We start from the raw sequence: 25,050 nt of genomic DNA, 5'->3' as shown, positions 1-25,050 counted from the left end.
AAAAATAAACAATAATCACTAACCAAAACAGCAATGGACAAGGCATATTGACATTAGGGAGAAGCATGCGTAGCCGAGTGATCATAGGGGTCCAGTGAGTAGCTAGGTGGGATGGAGACATAGCGATTCAGACATCTAGCGGGCCGGGGCTAGCAAGCTAGCAGAGGGGCCTTAGAGGGACGTCATGACGGAAGATGTCTGTTGTAGCCCCCAGGTGCAGTTATGTCGGCTGACCAGTTGTGGTGGATCCAGCAGGGCTCTGTGTAATAAAAGGGTTCAGGCCAATTGGCAAAATAGGTATAGTGGCCCAAAAAATTGGCCGATGGGCCTCTTCAGCGAACAGTCCGATATGCTCTAGACAGCTAGCAGGCTTGCAGATGGGTATTCAGGGGACGTCGTGACAGAGGAGCCTATTGAAAACCCCCCTCGGGCAGATTACGTCGGTAGTCCAGTCGTGATGTATCGACGGGGCTCCGTATCGGCAGTAAAAGGGGTCCAGGCCAATTGGCAAAATAGGTATTGTAGCCTAAAGAGTGGCTGATGGACCTCTTCAGCTAGCCGGGAGATGGGCCTAGCATAGGCTAGCTCAAGGCTAATTGGTGCTTGCTTCGGGACATAGACGTTAGCCAGGAGTGGCCACTCGGATAGCAGCTAGCTAGCTGCGACGATCTAGGTGAAAAAGTTCAGAGCTTGTGATAGGAATCTGGAGATATGGAGAAAAATAAGTCCGATATGCTCTGGTTTGAATCGCACTGAGCAGACTGGCAAGAGTTGTCCGGGCTAAAGGTTAGCTGATGGCTGCTAGCAGTGGCTAGCTGACTACTAGCTAGTAGCTAGTAGCTAGTTAGCTGACTAGCTTCTGTTGGGGGTTCCGGTTCTGAAGTAAAAAAAATAGCAGATCCATACCATATTGGGTGAGGCATATTGTATGTTGAGGTTAAGAAAAATATTTTTAAAATATGCAAAGAAAAAAGATATATACATGTGACAAGACGAAGATGTCTGACTGCTACGCCATCTTGAATGTAAACAGACACCTCAAGCACTGCGATGCAGTGCCTTAGACCTCTGCGCCATTTGTGAGGCACGCTAAAATATTTTAAAAGTAATTTCTGAGGCCATGATGTATGAGGGAAAATAGTGAACAACTAAAATCACAACTTGATAATAAATGCTTCAAGGTTACATCACTGGAACCCTAACCATAGAACTGAATGGTGATGAAGAATGGTAATGGGGTAGGACCAAGACTGCTGCACTGACATCTCCTACCATGATCAACAGTGACAGACTGAGGATCGATGACTATCAGTGCGGTTTGCCTGCCCACATTATTGGCAGTTGGTTGACGATAACATTGCTGGTGTCATTCAACAAACCCCTAGTGTCATGGAAACCATGTGCCAAGGCAGTGAACCAAATAAATGAGGGAGGATGATATCTTTAAACCCTTTCTGTGATTTGTAATGTGACCTCATTACTTTAATCCCTAAGGGGGGTGTGGCGTTAAAGCAACACCAGAGGATAATTGAAAAACGTGTAGAACTGTCATGTAGTGAGAAAAAGGAATAGGAATTTATGCTATTTTTCAAACTCATCTACAGTTCAAAGTATTTATAGAGTAGCAATAACAACTATGACTTCCAATATGCCACACACACAAAGGTAGGTCTTGTCAAAACACGAGAATACAACAAAATAACGGCACTAATAGGGTTACTTGGTAGATATGCCACAACCTTCTATTCCATGTCCTTGGTTCTCTTGCTGTCAAATGGGATTTGAAATGAGGCACTACCTCTATATTTCTTATAATTATGTTCAGTGCTAAGGGAAAAGAATGGAAGAATGACTAGAGATAATCAATTTTCCACCTCTGGTTTGACCTCTTTTGAAGAGTCATCTCAAAGTAGTCAATCCGGGGCTTCAAATTCCCTTTTGGCCTGAAGTCAGTTGATTGGCTGCTGTTGAAGCTCCCTGCGAGTGGATTGGACACAGATAGTTCATCTTCTGTGGACAGGCCTTTCCTGGCAGCCTCAGATCTTGTCCAATTTCCCTTAGTTTGTGGGACAGTTGAATCTGGGACAGGAGGACTCTGGAACTGGTCCATCCCCAATATCAACCCTCGTCCACCCCTCTCTTCTCATCCTCCCTTTGAAGGTAGACATTTATTTCCTCATCCTAAGGATTACTACTTTAGCTGGACTGAACAACATTTTTACAAACAGAAACTCAAAGTACTCATTGGAGTAAAATAATCATCGATTTCTGTCAGTGTTTTTTAGCAATGTTATATGGACGGCCAGCTCTCCATCGCATGGAAATTCAATGATACAGCATGAGCATTAGACAATTATATTTTTCCAATAATGGAGGCTTATCTGATGTCCTGAAAAACTCTCAGTCAAACACCTTGGGGAATTGTTGCTGTTGATATGTTTCTATGCCTGTTGCTTTTTCCCATGTAACATTATCCATGGGTGGAACTTAGGCATCTGAACAGGATGTTTGGTAGCAGTATTGACCTGTAAACTGAACAATATATACAGTACCAGTCCAAAGTTTGGACACAACTACTCATTCAATGGGTTTTCTTTATTTTCATTTTCTACACTGTAGAATAATAGTGAAGACATCAAACAATGAAATAACACATATGGAATCATGTAGTAACCAAAAACAAAAAAAAGTTTTAAACAAATCTAAATATATTTTAGATTTTAGATTCTTCAAAGTAGCTACCCTTTGCCTTGATGACAGCTTTGCACACTCTTGGCATTCTCTCAACCAGATTCATGAGGAATGCTTTTCCAAGAGTCTTGAAGGAATTCCCACATATGCTGAGCACTTGTTGGCTGACTTTCCTTTGCTCTGTGTTCCAACTCATCCCAAAACATCTCAATTGGGTTGAGGTCCGGTGATTGTGGAGGCCAAGTCATCTGATGCAGCACTCCATCACTCTCCTTATTGGTCAAAAATCCCTTACACAGCCTGGAGGTGTAGCCATGCTGGTTAAGTGTGCCTTGAATTCTAAATAAATCACAGACAGTGTCACCAGCAAAGCACCATCACACCTCCCCCTCCATGCTTCATGGTGGGAACTACACATGCAGAGTTCATCCGTTCATCTACTCTGCGTCTCACAAAGACAAGGTGGTTAGAACCAAAAATCTCAAATTTGGACTCATCAGACCAAAGGGCAGATTTCCACAGGTCTAATGTCCATTGTTCATGTTTCTTGGCCCAAACAAGTCTCTTCTTATTATTTTTGTCCTTTAGTAGTGGTTTCTTTGCAGCAATTCGACCATGAAGGCCTGATTCACGCAGTCTCCTCTAAACAGTTGACGTTGAGATGTGTCTGTTACTTGAACACTGACGCATTTATTTGGGATGCAATCTGAAGTGCAGTTAACTCTAATGAACTTATCCACTGCAGCAGATGTAACTCTGGGTCTTCCTTTCCTGTGGCGGTACTCCTGAGAGCCAGTTTCATCATAGTGCTTGATGGTTTTAGCGACTGCACTTGAAGAAACTTTCAAAGTTCTTGACATTTTCGGGATTGACTGACCTTCATGTCTTAAAGTAATGATGGACTGTTGTTTCTATTTTCTTATTTGAGCTGTTCTTGCCATGATATGGACTTAGCCCTATTTGGTAAAATACCATCTTCTGTATACTACCCCTACCTTGTCACAACACAACTGATTAACTCAAATGCATTAGGAAGGTAAGAAATTCCACAAATTAACTTTTAACAAAGCATACCTGTTAATTGAAATGCATTCCAGATGACTACCGCATGAAGCTGGTTGAGAGAATGCCAAGAGTGTGCAAAGCTGTCATCAAGGCAAACAGTGGCTTCTTTGAATAATCTCTCTTTTTGGGGTACTACATGATTCCATAGGTGTTATTTCATAATTTTGTTGTCTTCACTATTATTCTACAATGTAGAAAATAGTAAAAATAAAGAAAAACCCTTGAATGAGTAGATGTGTCCAAACTTTTGACTGGTACTGCATATTTTTTAAATAATTTCTCTATTTCTACATGTTATGGTTTGCTTAGTGCTGTCCTAACAATAGGCCTACCATTCATCTATGAACCATCCTCTCCAATACTGCTGTACACATGTATATTTCCATAAGTCCTAATGAGTTTGCGTCATCCACTCCACTTCCTGTATTGATCAGTAGAGATGGTTACTCATTGGTGGTTTCTCTCCACTGACCTGCCAGGCCCAGTTCTTTTGAATTTGAGATTAGGCAAAACAGTACCACTGGCTGCCCAAGGCGCATTTGCTATTGTTTATGTATTGTTTATTAAACAGCGAAGAGGAGCTCCAGCATCAAGCTAAACAAAAAGTAGCACATACTCTGCTGTTCTATCGAGCGTGGAATAATGTGCAATGAAGGAAAAAAGGAAGGAAAAAAAATAAACTGTGTTTGTTGTTTTGAAGTAACATCTTTGTTGTTCTAATATCACAAATGGACATGGCGGTTTTCACTGCTACAATTCCAATTCTAAAGGGCAACATCTGGGGAAATAGTTTTCTTACTTTTCTGGATAGTATGATTTTTTTAAGGAATGCATTATCTTCTGGTTTGACAATGTTCTAAGATGACATTGGAGGAGAAGTTATAGAACATTTTATAAAGTCAATTTTATTTTATTTAACCAGGCAAGTCAGTTAAGAACAAATTCTTATTTTCAATGACGGCCTAGGAACAGTGGGTTAACTGCCTGTTCAGGGGCAGAATGACAGATTTGTACCTTGTCAGCTCGGGGGTTTGAACTTTCAACCTTCCGGTTACTAGTCCAACGCTCTAACCACTAGGCTACCCTGCCGCCCCAATGACGACTGTTGAAAATGTTTGCACATAACACAAGCTTCTCACGTGGTAATACATTGGCACCGAGAAAGTAACTTTTGTCCAGTGATGGATGCAGTGGCAATTTTAGCATGTTTTTGATGCATGCCAGCCAAGCTAGTACACAAAACAACACTAAACAATATATGAATTGCACTATAACAGCGACAAACGGTTCCGACAAACTGTTAGGTCTTACATAAAGCTGTTCCAACTACAGAGCTTTCTTTTCAGCAACATGGAGTGAATCCTTACCACTGCTACACCTGGTTATCAGTGGAGCCTTGTCTGGCAGCAAAACAGTTCATTCAACCTCATTTATTGCCTTTTTAAAAAACATAGCTGATATGGGTGACTTGCTTAAACAGATGTGGTTTCTACTGACAATTGAAATGCACAAACTATGGCATAAGGGAATGATGAGCGGATAAGAGGCAATAAAGGTTAAATAATGGTTAAATAAAAAATGTAATTAAAAAAAAATCCCTAATTGAAATGAAGACATAAATGAGCGAGCTAAGATGGACGTAGTCAATATAACTATTTGTTCAGCACTTTTGAAATGTACAGCGACAGAATTCAGAACATGCGCCGTTCTTACAGAATTCTCTCTGTCCACCAAGTCAGAACTGTACGATAAATAAAGGGGGCATATAAGCAGACAGCTAAAGCTCTTACAATATTTGATGATGACATTTCTCTAAAAACAGGCTATAGGCTACATGTGCACCACTAAATCAGAACAGTAGGCTAAGTTATGAGGGGGAAAGGGACCAAGTTATTAGGGTGAGGCACATGGTCTACTAACAGCTTACTACACAACATACAGTCGTGGCCAAAAGTTTTGAGAATGACACAAATATTTATTTACACAAAGTTTGCTGCTTCAGTGTCTTTATATATTTTTGTCAGATGTTACTATGGAATACTGAAGTATAATTACAAGCATTTCATACATGTCAAAGGCTTTTATTGACAATTTCATGAAGCCTATGCAAAGAGTCAATATTTGCAGTGTTGACCCTTCTTTTTCAAAACCTCTGCAATCCGCCCTGGTATGCTGTCAATTAACTTCTGGGCCACATCCTGACTGATGGCAGCCCATTCTTGCATAATCAATGCTTGGAGTTTGTCAGAATTTGTGGGTTTTTGAGGATTGCCCACAAGTTCTCAATGGGATTAAGGTCTGGGGAGTTTCCTGGCCATGGACCCAAAATATTGATGTTTTGTTCCCCGAGCCACTTAGTTCTCACTTTTGCCTTAAGGCAAGGTGCTCCATCATGCTGGAAAAGGCATTGTTCATCACCAAACTGTTCCTGGATGGTTGGGAGAAGTTGCTCTCCGAGGATGTGTTGATACCATTCTTTATTCATGACTGTGTTCTTAGGCAAAATTGTGAGTGAGCCCACTAACTTGGCTGAGAAGCAGCCCTACACATGAATGGTCTCAGAATGCTTTACTGTTGGCATGACACAGGACTGGTGGTAGCACTCACCTTGTCTTCTCCGGACAAGCTTTTTTCTGTATGCCCCAAACAATCGGAAAGGGGATTCATCAGAGAAAATGATACCCCAGTCCTCAGCAGTCCAATCCCTGTACCTTTAGCAGAATATCAGTCTGTCCCTGATGTTTTTCCTGGAGAGAAGTGACTTCTTTGCTGCCCCTCTTGACACCAGGCCATCCTCCAAAAGTCTTTGCCTCACTGTGCGTGCAGATGCACTCACACCTGCCTGCTGCCATTCCTGAGCAAGCTCTGTACTCTTGGTGCCCCGATCAATCAACTTTAGGAGACGGTCCTGGTGCTTGCTGGATTTTCTTGGGCGCCCTGAAACCTTCTTCACAACAATTGAACCTCTCTCCTTGAAGTTCTTGATGATCTGATAAATGGTTGATTTAGATGCAATCTTACTGGCAGCAATATCCTTCCCTGTGAAGCCCTTTTTGTTTAAAGCAATGATGACGGCACGTGTTTCCTTGCAGGTAACCATGGTTGACAGAGGAAGAACAATGATTCCAAGCACCACCCTGATTTTGAAGCTTCCAGTCTGTTATTCGAACTCAATCAGCATGACAGAGTGATCTCCAGCCTTGTCCTCGTCAACACTCACACCTGTGTTAACGAGAGAATCACTGACATGATGTCAGCTGGTCCTTTTGTGGCAGGGCTGAAATGCAGTGGAATTTTTTGGGGGGGGGATTCAGTTCATTTGCATGGAAAAGAGGGACTTTGCAATTCATTGCAATTCATCTGATCACTCTTCATAACATTCTGGAGTATATGCAAATTGCCATCATACAAACTTAGGCAGCAGACTGTGAAAATTAATATTTGTGTCATTCTCAAAACTTTTGGCCACGACTGTTACACATTTTGTTACTTTCTTAGCTACAGTTTACAAATCTCCCTGGCATATAATATAATTTATGCAGCAGCATACAATACATTTTTGGCCTCACCATTGTTGTGCTGTGCTCACTTGAACAGGAAAGTGGTGCAGCGGTCCTTCGTGTGGGCAAATTTTGTCATACAACCGGGAACTCTGGAGAAAAACAAGGTTGAATCATGACGTTAGTGATCTTCACGTCGGAGCTCTAGAAAGAGGCCCGAGTTCCTGACTTGGAATTCCGAGTTGGATGACCATTCAAAATATATTTTCCCAGTTGCAGCTAGTTTTCCCAGTCCCGAATTTCCAGAAAATGCCAGAAGTCATGCTGGATTGACGGCATGGCCAAAGTACTCAACCTTTTCTGGCCCACGGTGTTGCGTATTAATATTTATCCTTTTAAGCTTGGAAAAGAGACCCTTAAACCCAGACTTGGACCACACACCCACTCCACCTGAATAGCAGGCAGGGGAAGAAAAATAGTGATTGCTGTGCAACGCTTGCAATTACTCACTGATTTCTTCCAAACCACTCATTGTTGATTTGCAATTTCCAACTTGTTGTGTAATGTTTATGTCTAATGGAAGATAAGCACCGATACGTTTTATCTATATTTTCTCTTCATATTGAATGACGATTAAAAAGGATTTGCCAGTAGATTGTCGATGATTCATGATGATGACTGCTTGCTAGCTAAGAATTTGAAAGTATGATGTTGACATGATCAGTCCAATCAAAGGCAGCACCCAAAGGGGCTTGAACTTTTTTATCTCTCCCTGTAGATGTTGCGATAACATAGTGCCCCCATGAGTGACAGAACACTGAGCCAATCACGGCGCAACTAGAGAAGATTACCAACCTCTACGCTCTGTATTTTCTGCTGGCTACCCCTCCACCAAAGAAAGCACTGAGCTAGGCTGAAACACCTGCATTTAGGAGCTGCCTTACTCAAGAAAATAAAAAAAGAGGCCATGTTTGTATGCGGCTTTATTACCTCAATATACATGTATATATTTTTTTTACATTCTTAGAAAACTGATATGTGACACATAATGCCAAAATAACATGCAAAACAGGCAACAACAAACTATATATATATATATATATATATATATATGTTGCCTGTTTTGCATGTTATTTTGGCATTATGTGTCACATATCAGTCCCAGACCGAGGGTGATTGACCGTCATCTTGAACTTCTTCCATTTTCTAATAATTGCGCCAACAGTTGTTGTCTTCTCACCAAGCTGCTTGCCTATTGTCCTGTAGCCCATCCCAGCCTTGTACAGGTCTACAATTTATCCCTTATGTCCTTACATAGCTCTCTGGTCTTGGCCATTGTGGAGAGGTTGGAGTCTGTTTGATTGAGTGTGTGGACAGGTGTATTTTATGCAGGTAACGAGTTCAAACAGGTGCAGTTAATACAGGTAATGAGTGGAGAACAGGAGGTCTTCTTAAAGAAAAACTAACAGGTCTGTGAGAGACGGAATTCTTACTGGTTGGTAGGTGATCAAATACTTATGTCATGCAATAAAATGCAAATTAATGACTTAAAAACCATACAATGTGATTTTCTGGATTTTTGTTTTAGATTCCGTCTCTCACAGTTGAAGTGTACCTATGATAAAAATGACAAAATCTACATGCTTTGTAAGTAGGAAAATCGGCAGTGTATCAAATGTATATGTATTTACATACACATACATACAGTGCCTTGCGAAAGTATTCGGCCCCTTTGAACTTTGCGACCTTTTGCCACATTTCAGGCTTCAAACATAAAGATATAAAACTGTATTTTTTTGTGAATAATCAACAACAAGTGGGACACAATCATGAAGTGGAACGACATTTATTGGATATTTCAAACTTTTTTAACAAATCAAAAACTGAAAAATTGGGCGTGCAAAATTATTCAGCCCCTTTACTTTCAGTGCAGCAAACTCTCTCCAGAAGTTCAGTGAGGATCTCTGAATGATCCAATGTTGACCTAAATGACTAATGATGATAAATACAATCCACCTGTGTGTAATCAAGTCTCCGTATAAATGCACCTGCACTGTGATAGTCTCAGAGGTCAGTTAAAAGCGCAGAGAGCATCATGAAGAACAAGGAACACACCAGGCAGGTCCGAGATACTGTTGTGAAGAAGTTTAAAGCCGGATTTGGATACAAAAATATTTCCCAAGCTTTAAACATCCCAAGGAGCACTGTGCAAGCGATAATATTGAAATGGAAGGAGTATCAGACCACTGCAAATCTACCAAGACCTGGCCGTCCCTCTAAACTTTCAGCTCGTACAAGGAGAAGACTGATCAGAGATGCAGCCAAGAGGCCCATGTTCACTCTGGATGAACTGCAGAGCTCTACAGCTGAGGTGGGAGACTCTGTCCATAGGACAACAATCAGTCGTATATTGCACAAATCTGGCCTTTATGGAAGAGAGGCAAGAAGAAAGCCATTTCTTAAAGATATCCATAAAAAGTGTCGTTTAAAGTTTGCCACAAGCCACCTGGGAGACACACCAAACATGTGGAAGAAGGTGCTCTGGTCAGATGAAACCAAAATTGAACTTTTTGGCAACAATGCAAAACGTTATGTTTGGCGTAAAAGCAACACAGCTGAACACACCATCCCCACTGTCAAACATGGTGGTGGCAGCATCATGGTTTGGGCCTGCTTTTCTTCAGCAGGGACAGGGAAGATGGTTAAAATTGATGGGAAGATGGATGGAGCCAAATACAGGACCATTCTGGAAGAAAACCTGATGGAGTCTGCAAAAGACCTGAGACTGGGACGGAGATTTGTCTTCCAACAAGACAATGATCCAAAACATAAAGCAAAATCTACAATGGAATGGTTCAAAAATAAACCTATCCAGGTGTTAGAATGGCCAAGTCAAAGTCCAGACCTGAATCCAATCGAGAATCTGTGGAAAGAACTGAAAACTGCTGTTCACAAATGCTCTCCATCCAACCTCACTGAGCTCGAGCTGTTTTGCAAGGAGGAATGGGAAAACATTTAGTCTCTCGATGTGCAAAACTGATAGAGACATACCCCAAGCGACTTACAGCTGTAATCGCAGCTAAAGGTGGCGCTACAAAGTATTAACTTAAGGGGGCTGAATAATTTTGCACGCCCAATTTTTCAGTTTTTGATTTGTTAAAAAAGTTTGAAATATCCAATAAATGTCGTTCCACTTCATGATTGTGTCCCACTTGTTGTTGATTCTTCACAAAAAAATACAGTTTTATATCTTTATGTTTGAATCCTGAAATGTGGCAAAAGGTTGCAAAGTTCAAGGGGGCCGAATACTTTCGCAAGGCACTGTATATATATATATATATATATACATACACATATATATATTTACACATATATATGTGTATGTGTGTGTATATGTAAATATAAACACATATATATATGCATACACGTGTGTATATATATATTGTTATATATATAAAAGATTATTTTTTAAATTAATTTATTAAAACAAACATGTGTTTCTTGGGCCCAGACTCAGAGTACCTGCCAGTTATGTCATATCTGGTGCTTTCCAACAAGTTTTGTTGTTCAGTTACAAACTCCTTCCATCTCCAAATCAGAAATGTGTGAACCGGCTCTGTGAGCAAGTAGCATTGGAGTTGAGAATCACTTGTGATGGACCATCCTACGACCCATGCAAGAAACATGCAAGCTTGAAAATACACTGTATGTACAAAAGTATGTGGACACCCTTTCAAATGAGTGGAATCGGCTATTTCAGCCACACCCTTTGCTGACAGGTGTAACGCAATCTCCATAGACAAACATTGGCAGTAGAATTGCCTTACTGAAGAGCTCAGTGACTTTCAACTTGGCACTATCATAGAATGCCACCTTTTGAATAAGTCAGTTCATTAAAGTTCTGCCCTGGTCAACTATAAGAGCTGTTATTGTGAAGTGTAAACTTCTAGGAGCAACAATGGCTCAGTCGCAAAGTGGTAGACCACACAAGCTCACAGAATGGGACCGCTGAGTGCGGCAACACAGATGTCTAGAGAGGTCCTCTGAAAAAAATCTATCCATGTGAAATTAAATGTGTGAACCAAAAGTTTTCAATAAACGTTGCCATTTCATGTGTAGAGGTGGAGTTTGGTCAACCATCCTATCCTTAGCCTATAGTTTGTGGTTGAAAATATTATGCATACATATAAAAAGTAACCAAAACAACTGTTGCAACTGAGCTCCATGGAATCATCACAATTCATAATCAATTAATTGAATCAATAAATAAATGAATGGAGGCTTAAACAAACTATCTTCAACTCCCTTGAACAAGATAGAGCTCGTGCGTTGTTATGGTCTGTGGGAGGCGCACGCTCTCAAACACATCTCCGTGTAGAACAGTCGCCCCGGAGATACCGAATAGAAGAGAAACTGGGACCACACAACTCCCACCATGAAACAATAGTGAAACCGTCACGCTTGCCGGGAGTATCTTTCCCAGAACCAGACATTACCTTTTTATTGTCTCCACCGAGGCTGGTGAGGTTGAAATATGGAAACGGCTGCTTCAAGATGTTTCCTATTGCTCACTCAGCTCTTGCTCGTCTGTCAATTAGGTAAGAACTTGATATTTAATCTAGTGTTTTCTCATTATTAGTACATTTAAAAGCTTTTTATTTATTTTTTTACTTGATGATAGTTGATTCTGTTGGCTATGTGTTTTTCTCTCCACAAGAATGCAGTGCGCGTGAAGTTCAGGTTCAAATCAACTTCGCTTGTTTTTACAAGCCTACCCTTTACAACCTTCATTGTATGCATCATGGATCCTTTTTACTGATTAGATTTTAAACCTAAACGTAATCATTGTTTTTCAGCCTATATTAAATACTCTCGACAATCATGATGCACAAGCGTTGTGCGTCTTTGGAGTAGCCTACAGTAGAATCATGTTGTTGTCCAGAAAATAAGTGGAAAGTACAGTGAAATACTTACTTATAGGCTCTAACCAATAGTGCAAAAAAGGTGTTATGTGAACAATAGGTAAGTAAAGAAATAAAACAACAGTAAAAAGACAGGCTATGTACAGTTTTTTCGAAATGAGTTTGTTCCTTTACATGGCGTGATAGTTGATACTTTGGTCTATCAAAATATATATTTAAAATGTTGTTAATATTAAGACAACTATTTGTGGGGAAAAGGTTGCGATTGTCCTGGCTTTCAAGAATCCCTGAGCTCTAAAACAGCAACATTTTTATGGCAAAATGTGTACAATACCAAGGGTCTTGCGCGGGGCCCGCAAAACTGCGCTATGCCGCTGTATCTTATATCTCATAATGGTCCTGAATAAATACATAATGTGTTGTTAGCTTTATTATAGGACAGTCGTATGCTTATAAATAATTGGTGTTACCAATATTATTAGTAAATATTTCAATAAACAGATGGTTTACATGTCTCCTCAGAACTGAGTGAAAGGAGTGTTTTCTTAATTTGCCCAATTGGTCTCAGCCGTTCCGTTTCAATATGGCACACACGTACAGTGCCAAGGAGGAGACTGATATGCTTGGTTTAATCCTTTGGTTGAGTCATTAAACAAATATTTGAAAAAAGCTGGCTAAAGCCAGTTTGCTTAAGATTTCATTTTAGGAGCCTTTTATGATAGGCCTTGTGAACTGGTATAGCAAATGTTTTGGTACCTGCTGAATGCTTTACCACATGCACCCCTCTGCCACCACTCCCCACCTCTTTTTTTGCCTCTTTCAGTTGAGTGGTTTAAATGACTCTTTGATGAAATGTGGGTCACAAAGAAAGTGGCTGTTGGAAAGGCAGCAGAGGAATTGATGGAAGAAATAAGACACAAGTGAACTGAATGCAATGCAGACCCTGTGCCATCTGTATTCCCAACGTGGTGGGCTATAGATAGGACATTTACACTGGGCATCACCCACAGTGCCCCTCTCTCTCGGATGAGGAAGTCTCTATGCTTGTTGTTTTGGCGCAGGGTGGTCCTGACTCATGACAGATGGCAGTCATAGTTAGTCTGTCATTCAGGCGGATGGTTGGTCGTTTGGTGGGGATCCAGAGGCCACACCCCTTCCTCGTGCCTCTTGGATGACCACCTGAGAGCCGCGTGTCAAAGGTTGGTGGTCCAATGCTTAACCCAGTTTCAGATGTAGCTTACTGGTACATGAGGGAAGTGTTCCACTGCCAGTTCATACCTTCAGGTTGCCCATGTAGTTGTTATCACACTGAGGAGCACAATAAACTACACTTGCAGAGTACACAACTTAAGAGTTTATTTGCATAGAGTGTATTTGCATAATCTGGAAAACAATTATTGTGTATGAGTCAAACATTGTCTGATTACGACTGTTGTTAACAGCTCCAAATCATTACTTATTACCAATAGAAATTGAAACGCCGCTTCTCTCCTCCTTTGGCACAGATGAATAGCTTTTTCTCCATGCCACCTTGCCCTCTTTCTTTCTACCCACTCTTCTCATTTTCCTACCTTCTCCTCCCATTCTTTTTATATTTCTCCTTCTCTCCCTCTTTCTCAGAGGGAGCTGCGGGATACCGTACCCAGAGCAGCTTGGCACACTGGTCCTCTTAGCCATCCCCTGGTTGTTGGTAAAAAGCCAAGCAGATTTCCAATCGGCAGCAGCAGTGCTATTTGACGACCAGATTAGTCGGTGTTAGGCTCAACGACATTCGCTCAAGCATGCACAGGGGCGACACTGAATCCTCTGAGTCACCCCTCTCTCTCACCCAGGCCATGACTGAATAGGACTGGGGTTATGTGGGGGTACATCCCAGCCAAGCCTCCATAGTGGTGCCCAGGACTCTCCTCCATATCCCCAATCTTCCCAAGACCTCCCCGAATGATGCTGTCAGAAGAGTGGTTGGTTTTGTATGGGTGGGGGAGAAGCTGGCAGAGGGGGACGGTATTAAGGGGCGCACAGCGAGGGAGACCATTGTAACCGTGACACTCGATGGATCGCCAATTTGTCCCAGAGGCAGTGGCGGCGTTGGAGCAGGAGGCTATCATGCTGCGAGACTAGAGGGGAAGTGCGAGAGTGCAGCATGTTACAACCGTCACAGGAGCGTCACGGCAACGCTCTGACGCTCTGGCTCCCAAGCCCCCCTCCTTGACACCTCAGTGTCCCCCCCCCCCCCCCAAGCTAGGAGTGCGATGGAGTTGAGGTTTCAACAGCACTTGAACATTCATTAGTCTTGTTCCAGACTTCCCCCCCTTTTCATGCTCTCTCTTTATCTCACACTTTCACATGCATTATTCTCATCTCCTTTTTGTCCCATCTATTTGTTCAACTTTTTCTCTCCCTCATCATCCTCCATCTCTCATCTTTCTCTTCTCATTTCTCCTCCTCTCATCAACCCCCCCTGTCTCATTCTTCTCTCCCTCCTTTCGTCCTCTTGTCTCTTTCCCACCATCTCTTCCCTCAACTTATTCTCCTCCTCATTTGTCTCTCTGTCCCTGTGGACTCTTTGGTTTGGCCAACCATCTTGTCTAGCGTGACAGTCAAGCTCTGCTGTTTTCCCACTGGTGTTCTGCCAGCCGGTTACTTGATGCCTACCACTGGCCACTTAATGGAGGACAGGGCAGATCCGGGTGGCCCGTCTTGCAACTGAAAAGGGTCTGCTCACTCTGGGACCATTGGGGAGAACAGGAAGAATCTCGTAGAGATCCATTGATTTCTCTCCCTCTTCTCTTCGGCTGCCTGTTAGTGTGTGGTCTCTTAACTGTACTCTATATCGATGGCTCTTGTCTTTTGATGCTGAATAGAAATCCCAAAGTGACTAAGATAAAGGCCAGCAAGCTTGTGTGAGCAACACTGTTGGTCAAAGTGCTAGGGGGTGATCCCCCCCTCCCCTTTATTTTGAATCTTACTTTTAGTTCTAATTCTCAATGTGACACCCATAATGGAATAAGTAGATGTGTTGGGACTAATATGACTGCACATAACACTCCCCCAAAGGTCCATGCTCTTTTAATTTACATAAAATACCAGTAAGGTACAAATTAAATGTAAGTGCTTACAGGAATAAGATTTTAACAGGATGGTGACAAATTGTTTTGCAACAAAGTTTAACCTGGCGTAGAATGCAGTCTGGGCAGTATTCAGTTATGACAGAAATCATAATGTGAACAATTTTAAAAAGGTGTGTAGTATGACATGCCTGTGTAGTTATGCAAATAACTGGGACTTTGATCAATTGAATAATATTTTGGCAGTGCTGAGCCAAAGGCTGTACAGGGGACTATTTCACTCAAACCACGTCGGTCAAGTGTTTGACAGTATTTCTTTGTAAACACTTTGAGTTGAAGATTTGGAGAAGGAAACCTGGAAACCTGATCCTAGGTGCGTGTTTTAGGACTTGTCTGTCAGTATGACCTTTTATTGTCAAGCCCTTGAAGTCAGCAGCTGTTTACCCCAAGGTATATAGCTTTCAGTCAAACTGGTTCCTTGCATTGTTTAGAAGAAGACCCACGGCACAGAGACACATACCAAGACACAGAGGTTTGGTATTATTCCAGCGACAACCAGGGTTTGAGGGAGTCCCTGATGTGATATTGAAAAGCAAGTATTGAAACCCCATTATAACAGTTGCCCACACTGACTATATATATATATATTTTTTAAATCACTTTTATTATACCAGATCTTTGTCTTTGGACTCCCAATTAGAAGTAGCCGCTCAAAATGTTTGCGAACCGCAGCGAATCAAGTTAGTTACTGTGGGTCTGGTGAAAGTCAGGTGTGCTCAAAACCATGATCATTATTTCCACACCACCACCCATGGAGGAGATCAGAGACCTCTGATTGTGCCTGCTGGCATTTCAATGTTGGCACCATATTCATAGAATCACTTACTTCACTAGAACAAAATGAGTACAATATCCTGCTCTATATGCCACCATGATACCCATTTCTGCTGATTGACTGGCAGTCTTTAGTGGAGCGTAGAAGCTGGTCATAGCTGGTGGTGAACATTGCTAATGCTTCCATCAGGGGTCCAGAGCCTAGTCCGGGTACAACTCAATCTGAGTTGTAGCCCCATATCTAAGGAGTTTACAGATCGAAATGTTGAAACTGAACTTTCATCCTTGGTGACAAAAATCTATTGGTGATGAACGATACCACTCAAAAGTAGGCCATCAGTGGAACCTCAAAAAGCTTTGGTGAATGACATCTCAGGTTACTGATAAGTCAAACCTGAAAATAAAAGACTATCAGAGACAAAAAGCTGGTTGTCTGCACCTTGTGAAGTGGATCAGGACCAGTCAAGGGCAATGCCTTTCTAAAGAGTTATCCATATCTCTCCCCTGCTTGTCACTACGTCTTCCCCCATCCCTGAGCCCCTACATTTTCAATTAGCGTATCACTCAAAATAGTTACAGACGTTGGTCCCCCGGGCCACCATGGAAATACTGGGTGATTGTTAATGAGTTGGTAATTGCACTCACTCTAACCTTGATGGATGGTCAAGGGACAGAGTATATTAATGCAGGTGAAAAGCAATTAGTATGTAGTCTAACCCCTGCTGAGTGGCTTTGTGGTACCTACTACATGTGACTTTTTTTTTTGGTCATTTAGCAAACACTATTATCCAGAGTGACTTACAGAAGTGAGTGTGCACATTTTCTTACTTTTTCTCACTGGTCCCATGTGGGAATCGAACCCACAACCTTGGCGTTGCAAGGGCCGTGCTGAGCCACACGGGACCTCTACTATTGAGCACCTTCAGGCTAGTAGTTTATAGTACTGTCATCTTCTATAGAGCTCTGTGTTGATGTGATACCCTGAGCTGAGCTCCTTCAGTCTAGTGGTTTATAGAACTGTCATCTTCTATAGAGCTCTGTGCTGATGTGACCCTGAGCTGAGCTCCTTCAGGCTAGTGGTTTATAATACTGCCATCTTTATGTGATTACCCTTTGACAATGAAACCTGTGGGAGGACTTTTTCTGCAGCGATGTTCCAATAGAAGAATCCTTGAGCTTTATGACTTGTGAAAAACAAAAGATTGATAGTAGCTCATAAAGACGGATATTGCATGAAGACTAGAAAGGATCACTCCATACAGAGAAATATGGTTACAGAGGAGGGCAGAGAGTGGAGGATGGCCCAGAGCCTGGATGAGCAAGCAGCATGTTGTAAAGATGTGATATCTAGGGTTGGCACAATTACTGTATGATTGTGTAACCTGGGTGCGGTCCGTCTGGGTCCTGGACTTCCTGATGGACCGCCCCCAGGTGGTGAAGGTAGGAAACAACACATCCACATCGCTGATCCTCAACACAGGGCCCCCACAAGGGTGTGTGCTAACCTCAGGAGACCCTCACAAACTTTTAGAGATGCATCCTGTCGGGGTGTATCACCATCCAGTATGTACAGCAACTGAAACCGCCCGCAACCGCAGGGCTCTCCAGTGGGTGGTGCGGTCTGCCCAATGCATCACCGGGGGCAAACTACCCGCCCTCCAGGACACCTACAGCACCCGATGTCACAGGAAAGCCAAAAAGATCATCAAGGACATTAGCCACCCGAGCCACGGCCTGTTCACCCCGCTATCATCCAGAAGGCGAGGTGGGACTGAGAGACTGAAAAACATCTTATATCTCAAGGCCATCAGACTGTTAAATAGCCATCACTAGCCGGCTACCACCCGGTTACGCAACCCTGCACCTTAGGGGCTGCTGCCCCATATACATAGACTTGGAATCACTGGCCACTTAATGGAAGACTAGTCACTTTTAATAATGTTTAAATAATGTTTACATACAGCTTTACTCATCTCATATGTATATATTGTATTTTATTCTACTGTATTTAAGCAAATTCCACTTTGACATTGCTCAACCTAACATTTATATATTTCTTTATTCCATTCTTTTACTTCAAGATTTGTGTTTATTGTTGTGAATTGTTAGATACTACTGCACTGTTGGAGCTAGGAACACAAGCATTTAGCTACACCCACAATAACATCTGCTAAATTTGTGTGTCACCAGTTAAATTTGATTTATGGGTAAAGACCTTCATGAAGATAAAATAACCGTCATAACCGTTTTTTTGTTTGTGGAACGAACAGCTTACTGAAGCGGGGGCGGCCAGGTATTTGTGTGGTTGAGTCTGTTTCTGTGTTAACATGGACTCTTCACAACTTGATGAACTTAGTCCTTGCTAAAACAAGCAAGGTGGTGGTGTTATTGTTGCTTTTCAAACAACTATAACATTTGACTGACCAATAACCATCATTCAAAATTCCATGACCGTCACAGCCCTAATCCTCTTGTCTGTTGGTCGCCCCATGTGTCTACTGTCAGGGCACAAGAAGGAAGGGGGTTTCTCTGATGTAGATCAGTCACTCTACTCGGATGAGGCTGTGCATCCTCTGGTGTCCGCATGTTCAGTGTGAGGCACGGAACGTAATGGGAGTGCTGTAGTCATATGTACACTCACAAACTGAAGTGTTTTACTCTCGAGCCATTGTGTCAGCTGTCGGTCTTTAAATTGTCACTGCGCCTTACACAATAACACAACGGAGAGAACAAACCATTCATTGCTCTTAGTGAGAGCATTTTTCAAATCTTCTATAGCTGTTGTTTCTTTGAGAGCATTTCTATGATCATCCCTGCATCATTGTTTTAGCTGTCTCTATTCATCCTATGATCAGGTGCTTCTCTAGCAGTAAAGACACGAGAGATAGGAGGCCATAAAATACTCTTTCTCTCTCATCTAACAAAATTCAATCAGCTCATTAGAAATAACATGAAAGCAGGCAGCAGAGAGGAGTCCCCATACAACTGCTCACAGACCCACCCACCCTCCCACTCACACATTCGGGACAATCTAGATACAACATTGGCAAAGAGTGCACCCATCCAGCTAATATGTGGTTTAGTTGCTCCTCTATTTCTGTTGTCCTTTTTTGGAGAACGTTGATCAGGCTCCATGTGGCCGATTTAGATTAGGTCCATGTCTAGACGAGCCCATGCCAAAACAGCCCCACCAGCCTCCATCATCAGAACGAATCCTTTATGCATGTGGAAATCTAGTTAAAACGATTTGCCACAGTTGCCGAAAGCATCTCTTCTGTGGAGTAGGAAAGCCTCATCAACTTTTTATCTCTGTCATGGGTTCCGTTAGAATTGGGAACACAGTGTCTTGTCCACTGCTTTTTATAGAGGCAATTATTTATATTTGTAATTTCATGAAACGTCAATTATGTTTTTTCTTCCATCCTCACTAACTTACTTAGCTGTGTGCTTAGCTTTCAACGCCTATCTAAGCCTTGTTGCTTTATGAATAATCACAGGGGCTTCTGTATAGTAGTGCGATCCTTGAGGAGAGAGATGGTTCAGATTGACGATTCAGGATGGACTGGTCATGTAAGCTCTGGCATCTTCCCTGTCCTGCATTTCTGGACACACACACACACACACAGATTGTATCTCCTGAGCCAGACTACTGAGACAATCATGTTCAATGCTCTCCTCATATTGCGTAATGACGTCAATGAATGGGACCGTGTAAACAATTAGGATGATTGTGTAACCGCCCTCTGTGCCCCCTAACAAGCATGATCCCAACCCTTTCCATAACAATTATTACAAATTAGCACAGAAGCTGTCATTACTCATGTTCCATTATTTGTATAAAATTAACTAACTAAAAATTAACTAACAATACACACATCTCAAATTAAAATAATGGAATTAAGAAAATATATAAATATTAGGACGAGCAAGGTCAGAGTGGCATTGACTAAAATACAGTAGAATATAGTACAGTGCCTTGCGAAAGTATTCGGCCCCCTTGAACTTTGCGACCTTCACAACAGTATCTCGGACCTGCCTGGTGTGTTCCTTGTTCTTCATGATGCTCTCTGCGCTTTTAACGGACCTCTGAGACTATCACAGTGCAGGTGCATTTATACGGAGACTTGATTACACACAGGTGGATTGTATTTATCATCATTAGTCATTTAGGTCAACATTGGATCATTCAGAGATCCTCACTGAACTTCTGGAGAGAGTTTGCTGCACTGAAAGTAAAGGGGCTGAATAATTTTGCACGCCCAATATTTCAGTTTTTTGATTTGTTAAAAAAGTTTGAAATATCCAATAAATGTCGTTCCACTTCATGATTGTGTCCCACTTGTTGTTGATTCTTCACAAAAAAATACAGTTTTATATCTTTATGTTTGAAGCCTGAAATGTGGCAAAAGGTCGCAAAGTTCAAGGGGGCCGAATACTTTCGCAAGGCACTGTATATACAGTTGAAGTCGGAAGTTTACATACACCAGCCAAATACATTTAAACTCAGTTTTTCACAATTCCTGACATTTAATCCTAGTAAGAATTCCCTGCCATAGGTCAGTTAGGATCACCACTTGATTTTAAGAACGTGACATGTGCAGAATAATAGTAGAAGTGATTTTTATTTCAGCTTCTTTCTTTCGTCACAATCCCAGTGGGACAGAAGTTTACACACTCAATTAGTATTTGGTACCGTTGCCTTTAAATTGTTTCACTTGGGTCAAACGTTTCAGGTAGCCTTCCACAAGCTTCCCACAATAAGTTGGGTGAATTTTGGCCCATTCCTCCTGACAAAGCTGGTGTAACTGAGTCAGGTTTGTAGGCCTCCTTGCTTGCACACACTTCTTCAGTTCTGCCCACACATTTTCTATAGGATTGAGGTCATGGCTTTGTGATGGCCACTCCAATACCTTGACTTTGTTGTCCTTAAGCCATTTTGCCACAACTTTGGAAGTATGCTTGGGGTTATTGTCCGTTTGGAAGACCCATTTGCCACCAAGCTTTAACTTCCTGACTGATGTCTTGAGATGTTGCTTCAATATATCCACACCATTTTCCTGCCTCATGATGCCATCTATTTTGTGAAGTGCACCAGTCCCTCCTGCAGCAAAGCACCCCCACAAATATGATGCTGCCACCCCCGTGCTTCACGGGTGGGATGGTGGTGTTCGGCTTGCAAGCCTCCCCCTTTTTGCTCCAAACATAACGATGGTCTTCATGGCCAAACAGTTCTAGTTTTGTTTCATTAGAACAGAGGACATTTTTCCAAAAAGTCCAATCTTTGTTCCCTCGTGCAGCTGCAAACTGCAGTCTGGCTTTTTTTATGGTGGTTCTGGAGCAGTGGTTTCTTCCTTAACTGAGCGGCCTTTCAGGTTATGTTGCTATAGGACTCATTTTACTGTGGATATAGATTATTTTGTACCTGTTTCCTCCAGCATCTTCACAAGGTCCTTTGCTGCTGTTCTGGGACTGATTTGCACTTGTCGCACCAGTGTCCATCTCTAGGACACAGAACGCGTCTCCTTCCTGAGCGGTATAACGGCTGCGTGGTCCCATGGTGTTTATACTTCCGTACTATTGTTTGTACAGATGAACTTGGTACATTCAGGTGTTTGGAAACTGCTCCTAAGGATGAACCAGACTTGTGGACGTCTACAATTTTTTTTCCTGAGGTCTTGGCTGATTTCTTTAGATATTCTCATGATGTCAAAAATAGAGGCACGGAGTTTGAAGGTAGGCCTTGAAATACATCCACAGGTACACCTCCAATTGACTCAAATGATGTCAATTAGCCTATTGTATTTATCCCTGTGTTTCCTTTCTCTCTGTGCCAGTTCATATTGTATGTTTTGTCAACTCAACCAGCGTGTTTTTCCCATATTCCTTTTCGATCCTCTTTTAGGGTAGCCTAGTGGTTAGAGTGTTGGACTAGTAACCGGAAGGTTGTGAGTTCAAACCCCCGAGCTGACAAGGTACAAATCTGTCGTTCTGCCCCTGAACAGGCAGTTAACCCACTGTTCCCAGGCCGTCATTGAAAATAAGAATTTGTTCTTAACTGACTTGCCTGGTTAAATAAAGGTAAAATAAAAAATAAATAAAAATAGTCCTCTCGGTTATGACCCCTGCTTGACTCTTGACTACTTTCCTGCCTGCCCTGACCTTGATTCTGCCTGCCCTTCTGTACCTATTGGACTCTGATCTGATTTGGACCTTTTTGCCTGTCCATGACCATGACCATTCTCTTGCCTAACCCTTTGGATTAATAAATGTTGTAAGACTCCAACCATCTGCCTCCTGTGTCTGCATCTGGGCTCTCCTTGTGCCTTGATACTAACCAACTTGCCAAATCTATAGTTTGTTAACAAGAAATTTGTGGAGTGGTTGAAAAAAATAAGTTTTAATGACTCCAACCTAACTGTTTTTAAACTTCTGACTTCAACTTTACATATGATATTTGATTTATATTTAACTAGGCAAGCCAAATTAAGAACAAATTAGTATTTACAATAACGGCCTACCCCGGCCCAACCTGGACCTATTGTGCACTGCCCTATGGGACTCCCAATCACGGCCTGTTGTGATACAGCCTGGAATTGAACCAGGGTTTGTAGTTACTCCTCTAGCACTGAGATGCAGTGCCTTAGACTGCTGCGCCACTCGGGAGCTCCCTACAGGGAGGAGGTGAGCTTCAGAGCTTCATGTTCCTCAGCATACACATCACTGACAATCCCTGCTATCATCCTCACCTTCTGGATGATAGCAGGGTGAACAGGCCGTGGCTCGGGTGGTTAATGTCCTTGATGATCTTTTTGGCCTTCCTGTGACATCAGGTGATGTAGGTGTCCTGGAGGGAATGCACTGTGCCCCCGGTGATGCGTTGGGCAGATAGCACCACCCTCTGGAAATCAGTAAAACAGTATGCAAACTTTATTCAAGTGACCAGTGATTCCATGTGTCGTGACGTTGTATTAGTTCATGTGACGACTGTTGCTCATCGAATGATTAAATGTTTCTAATTGCGTGACCTCTTCCCTGTAGGCTGTCTCGTCATTGTTGGTAATCAGGCCTACTACTGTTTTGTCATCTGCAAACTTGATGATTGAGTTGGAGGCAAGCGTGGCCACGCATTCATGGGTGAACAGCGAGTAGAGGAGGGGGCTGAGCATGCACCCTTGTGGGGCCCCTGTGTTGATAATCAGCATAGTGGATGTGTCGTTTCCTACCTTCACCACCTGGGAAAAGCCTGTCAGAAAGTCCAGGACCCAGTTGCACAGACCTAGGGCCCCAAGCTTAATGATGAGTTTGGAGGGTACTATGGTGTTGAAGGCTGAGCTGTAGTCAGCTGTAGCTGTAGGCACTTCAAAACACTTCACCAGCAGCATACCACCCTGCATACTTGCTTCTGAAGTTAAGCAGGGTTGGTCCTGGTCAGTTCCTGGATGGGAGACCAGATGCTGCTGCAAGTGGTGTTGGAGGGCCAGTAGGAGGCACACTTTCCTCTGGTCTAGAAAAATATCCCAATGCCTGTGGCATTGGACCGTGTAGGGTGCTGTCTTTCGGATGGGACGTTAAACAGGTGTCCTGACTCTCTGAGGTCATTACAGATCCCATGGCACTTATCGTAAGAGTAGGGGTGTTAACCCCGGTGTCCTGGCTAAATTCCCAATCTGGCTCTCAAACCATCACGGTCACCTAATAATCCCCAGTTTACAATTGGCTCATTAATCCCCCTCCTCTCCCCTGTAACTATTCCCCAGGTTGTTGCTGCAAATGAGAATGTGTTCTCAGTCAACTTACAGTACCTGGTAAAATAACAAATAAATACATAAAGAAAACTTAATGATGACATAAGTGAGTGCTATGGGGCGATAGTCATTTACTTCAGTTACCTTTTTGCTTTCTTGGTTACAGGAACGATGGTGGACATGTTTAAGCAAGTGGGGATAGCAGATTCGGATAGGGAGAGATTGAATATGTCAGTAAACACACCAGCCAGCTGGTCTGTGCATGCTCTGAGGACGCGTCTCGGGATGCTGTCTGGGCCGGCAACGGTTAACATGCTTAAATGTCTTACCCACGTTGGTGGCACTGTGTTAGCCTCAAAGCAGGAGAAGAATTCCGATTGGTCAGACCAGCATTGAATAGACCTTAGCATGGGTACTTTCTGCTTGAGTTTCTGCCTATAGTAAGGGAGAAGCAGAATGGAATTGTGATCTGATTTGCAGAAGGAAGGGAGGGTGTGGGAGGGCCTTGTAGCAATCCCGGAAGGGAGAGTAGCAGTGGTCGAGAGTTTTTGAAGCGTGTGTACTACAGGCTTTTATCAACATTTATGTGTTGATAAAACTTTGGTAGCGTTTTTTTCTTCTCAATTTTCTTTAAGGTCCCCAGCTACAATAAATGCGGCCTCGGGATATGTGGTTTCCAGTTTGCAAAAAAGTCCAGTGTAGTTCCTTGAGGACCGTGGTATTGGCTTGAGGGGGAATATACAGTACCAGTCAAAAGTTTGGACACACCTACTCATTCAAGGGTTTTTCTTTATTTTTACTATTTTCTACATTGTAGAATAATAGTGAAGACATCAAAACTATGAAATAACACATATCGAATCATGTAGTAACCGAAAAAGTGTTAAACAAATCAAAATATATTATATAGTCTTCAAAGTAGCCACTCTTTGCCGAGATGACAGCTTTGCACACTCTTGGCATTTTCTCAACCAGCTTCACCTGGAATGCTTTTCTAACAGTTTTGAAGGAGTTCCCACATATGCTTAGCTCTTGTTGGCTGCTTTTCCTTCACTCTGTGTTCCAACTCATCCCAAACCATCACAATTGGGTTGAGGTCCAGTGATTGTGGAGGCCAGGTCATCTGATGTAGCACTCCATCACTCTCCTTCCTGGTCAAATAGCCCTTACACAGCCTGGAGGTGTGTTGGGTCATTGTCATGTTGATAACAATTGATTGTCCCAC

At 42.4% G+C, this 25,050-nt stretch overlaps 1 protein-coding gene across 10 annotated transcripts in view; it reads left to right on the top strand.

Annotated features, from left to right (window-relative positions):
• Positions 1-25,050, top strand: part of LOC110521343 (receptor-type tyrosine-protein phosphatase zeta) — a 99,903-nt gene that overhangs the window by 3,654 nt on the left and 71,199 nt on the right. For 6 of the 10 annotated variants that reach the window (XM_021598843.3, XM_021598842.3, XM_090231210.1 and 3 more), the window contains exon 1: positions 11,577-11,854. The exons of the other annotated variants lie outside the window; for them this stretch is intronic. In XM_021598843.3, coding sequence (XP_021454518.3) covers positions 11,791-11,854 — 64 coding nt within the window. In that variant the 5' untranslated portion in view covers positions 11,577-11,790. Of the gene's footprint in view, positions 1-11,576; positions 11,855-25,050 lie in introns of those variants that run through there. 10 annotated transcript variants of the gene reach the window in all.

The sequence above is a fragment of the Oncorhynchus mykiss genome, chromosome 4, assembly GCF_057628025.1.
Source record: "Oncorhynchus mykiss isolate SJ-2025 chromosome 4, ASM5762802v1, whole genome shotgun sequence".
In the NCBI taxonomy this organism is placed as follows: Eukaryota; Metazoa; Chordata; class Actinopteri; order Salmoniformes; family Salmonidae; genus Oncorhynchus; species Oncorhynchus mykiss.
The sequence above is the reverse complement of the archived record's forward strand: the minus strand, read 5'-3'. Positions and strand labels throughout refer to the sequence as shown.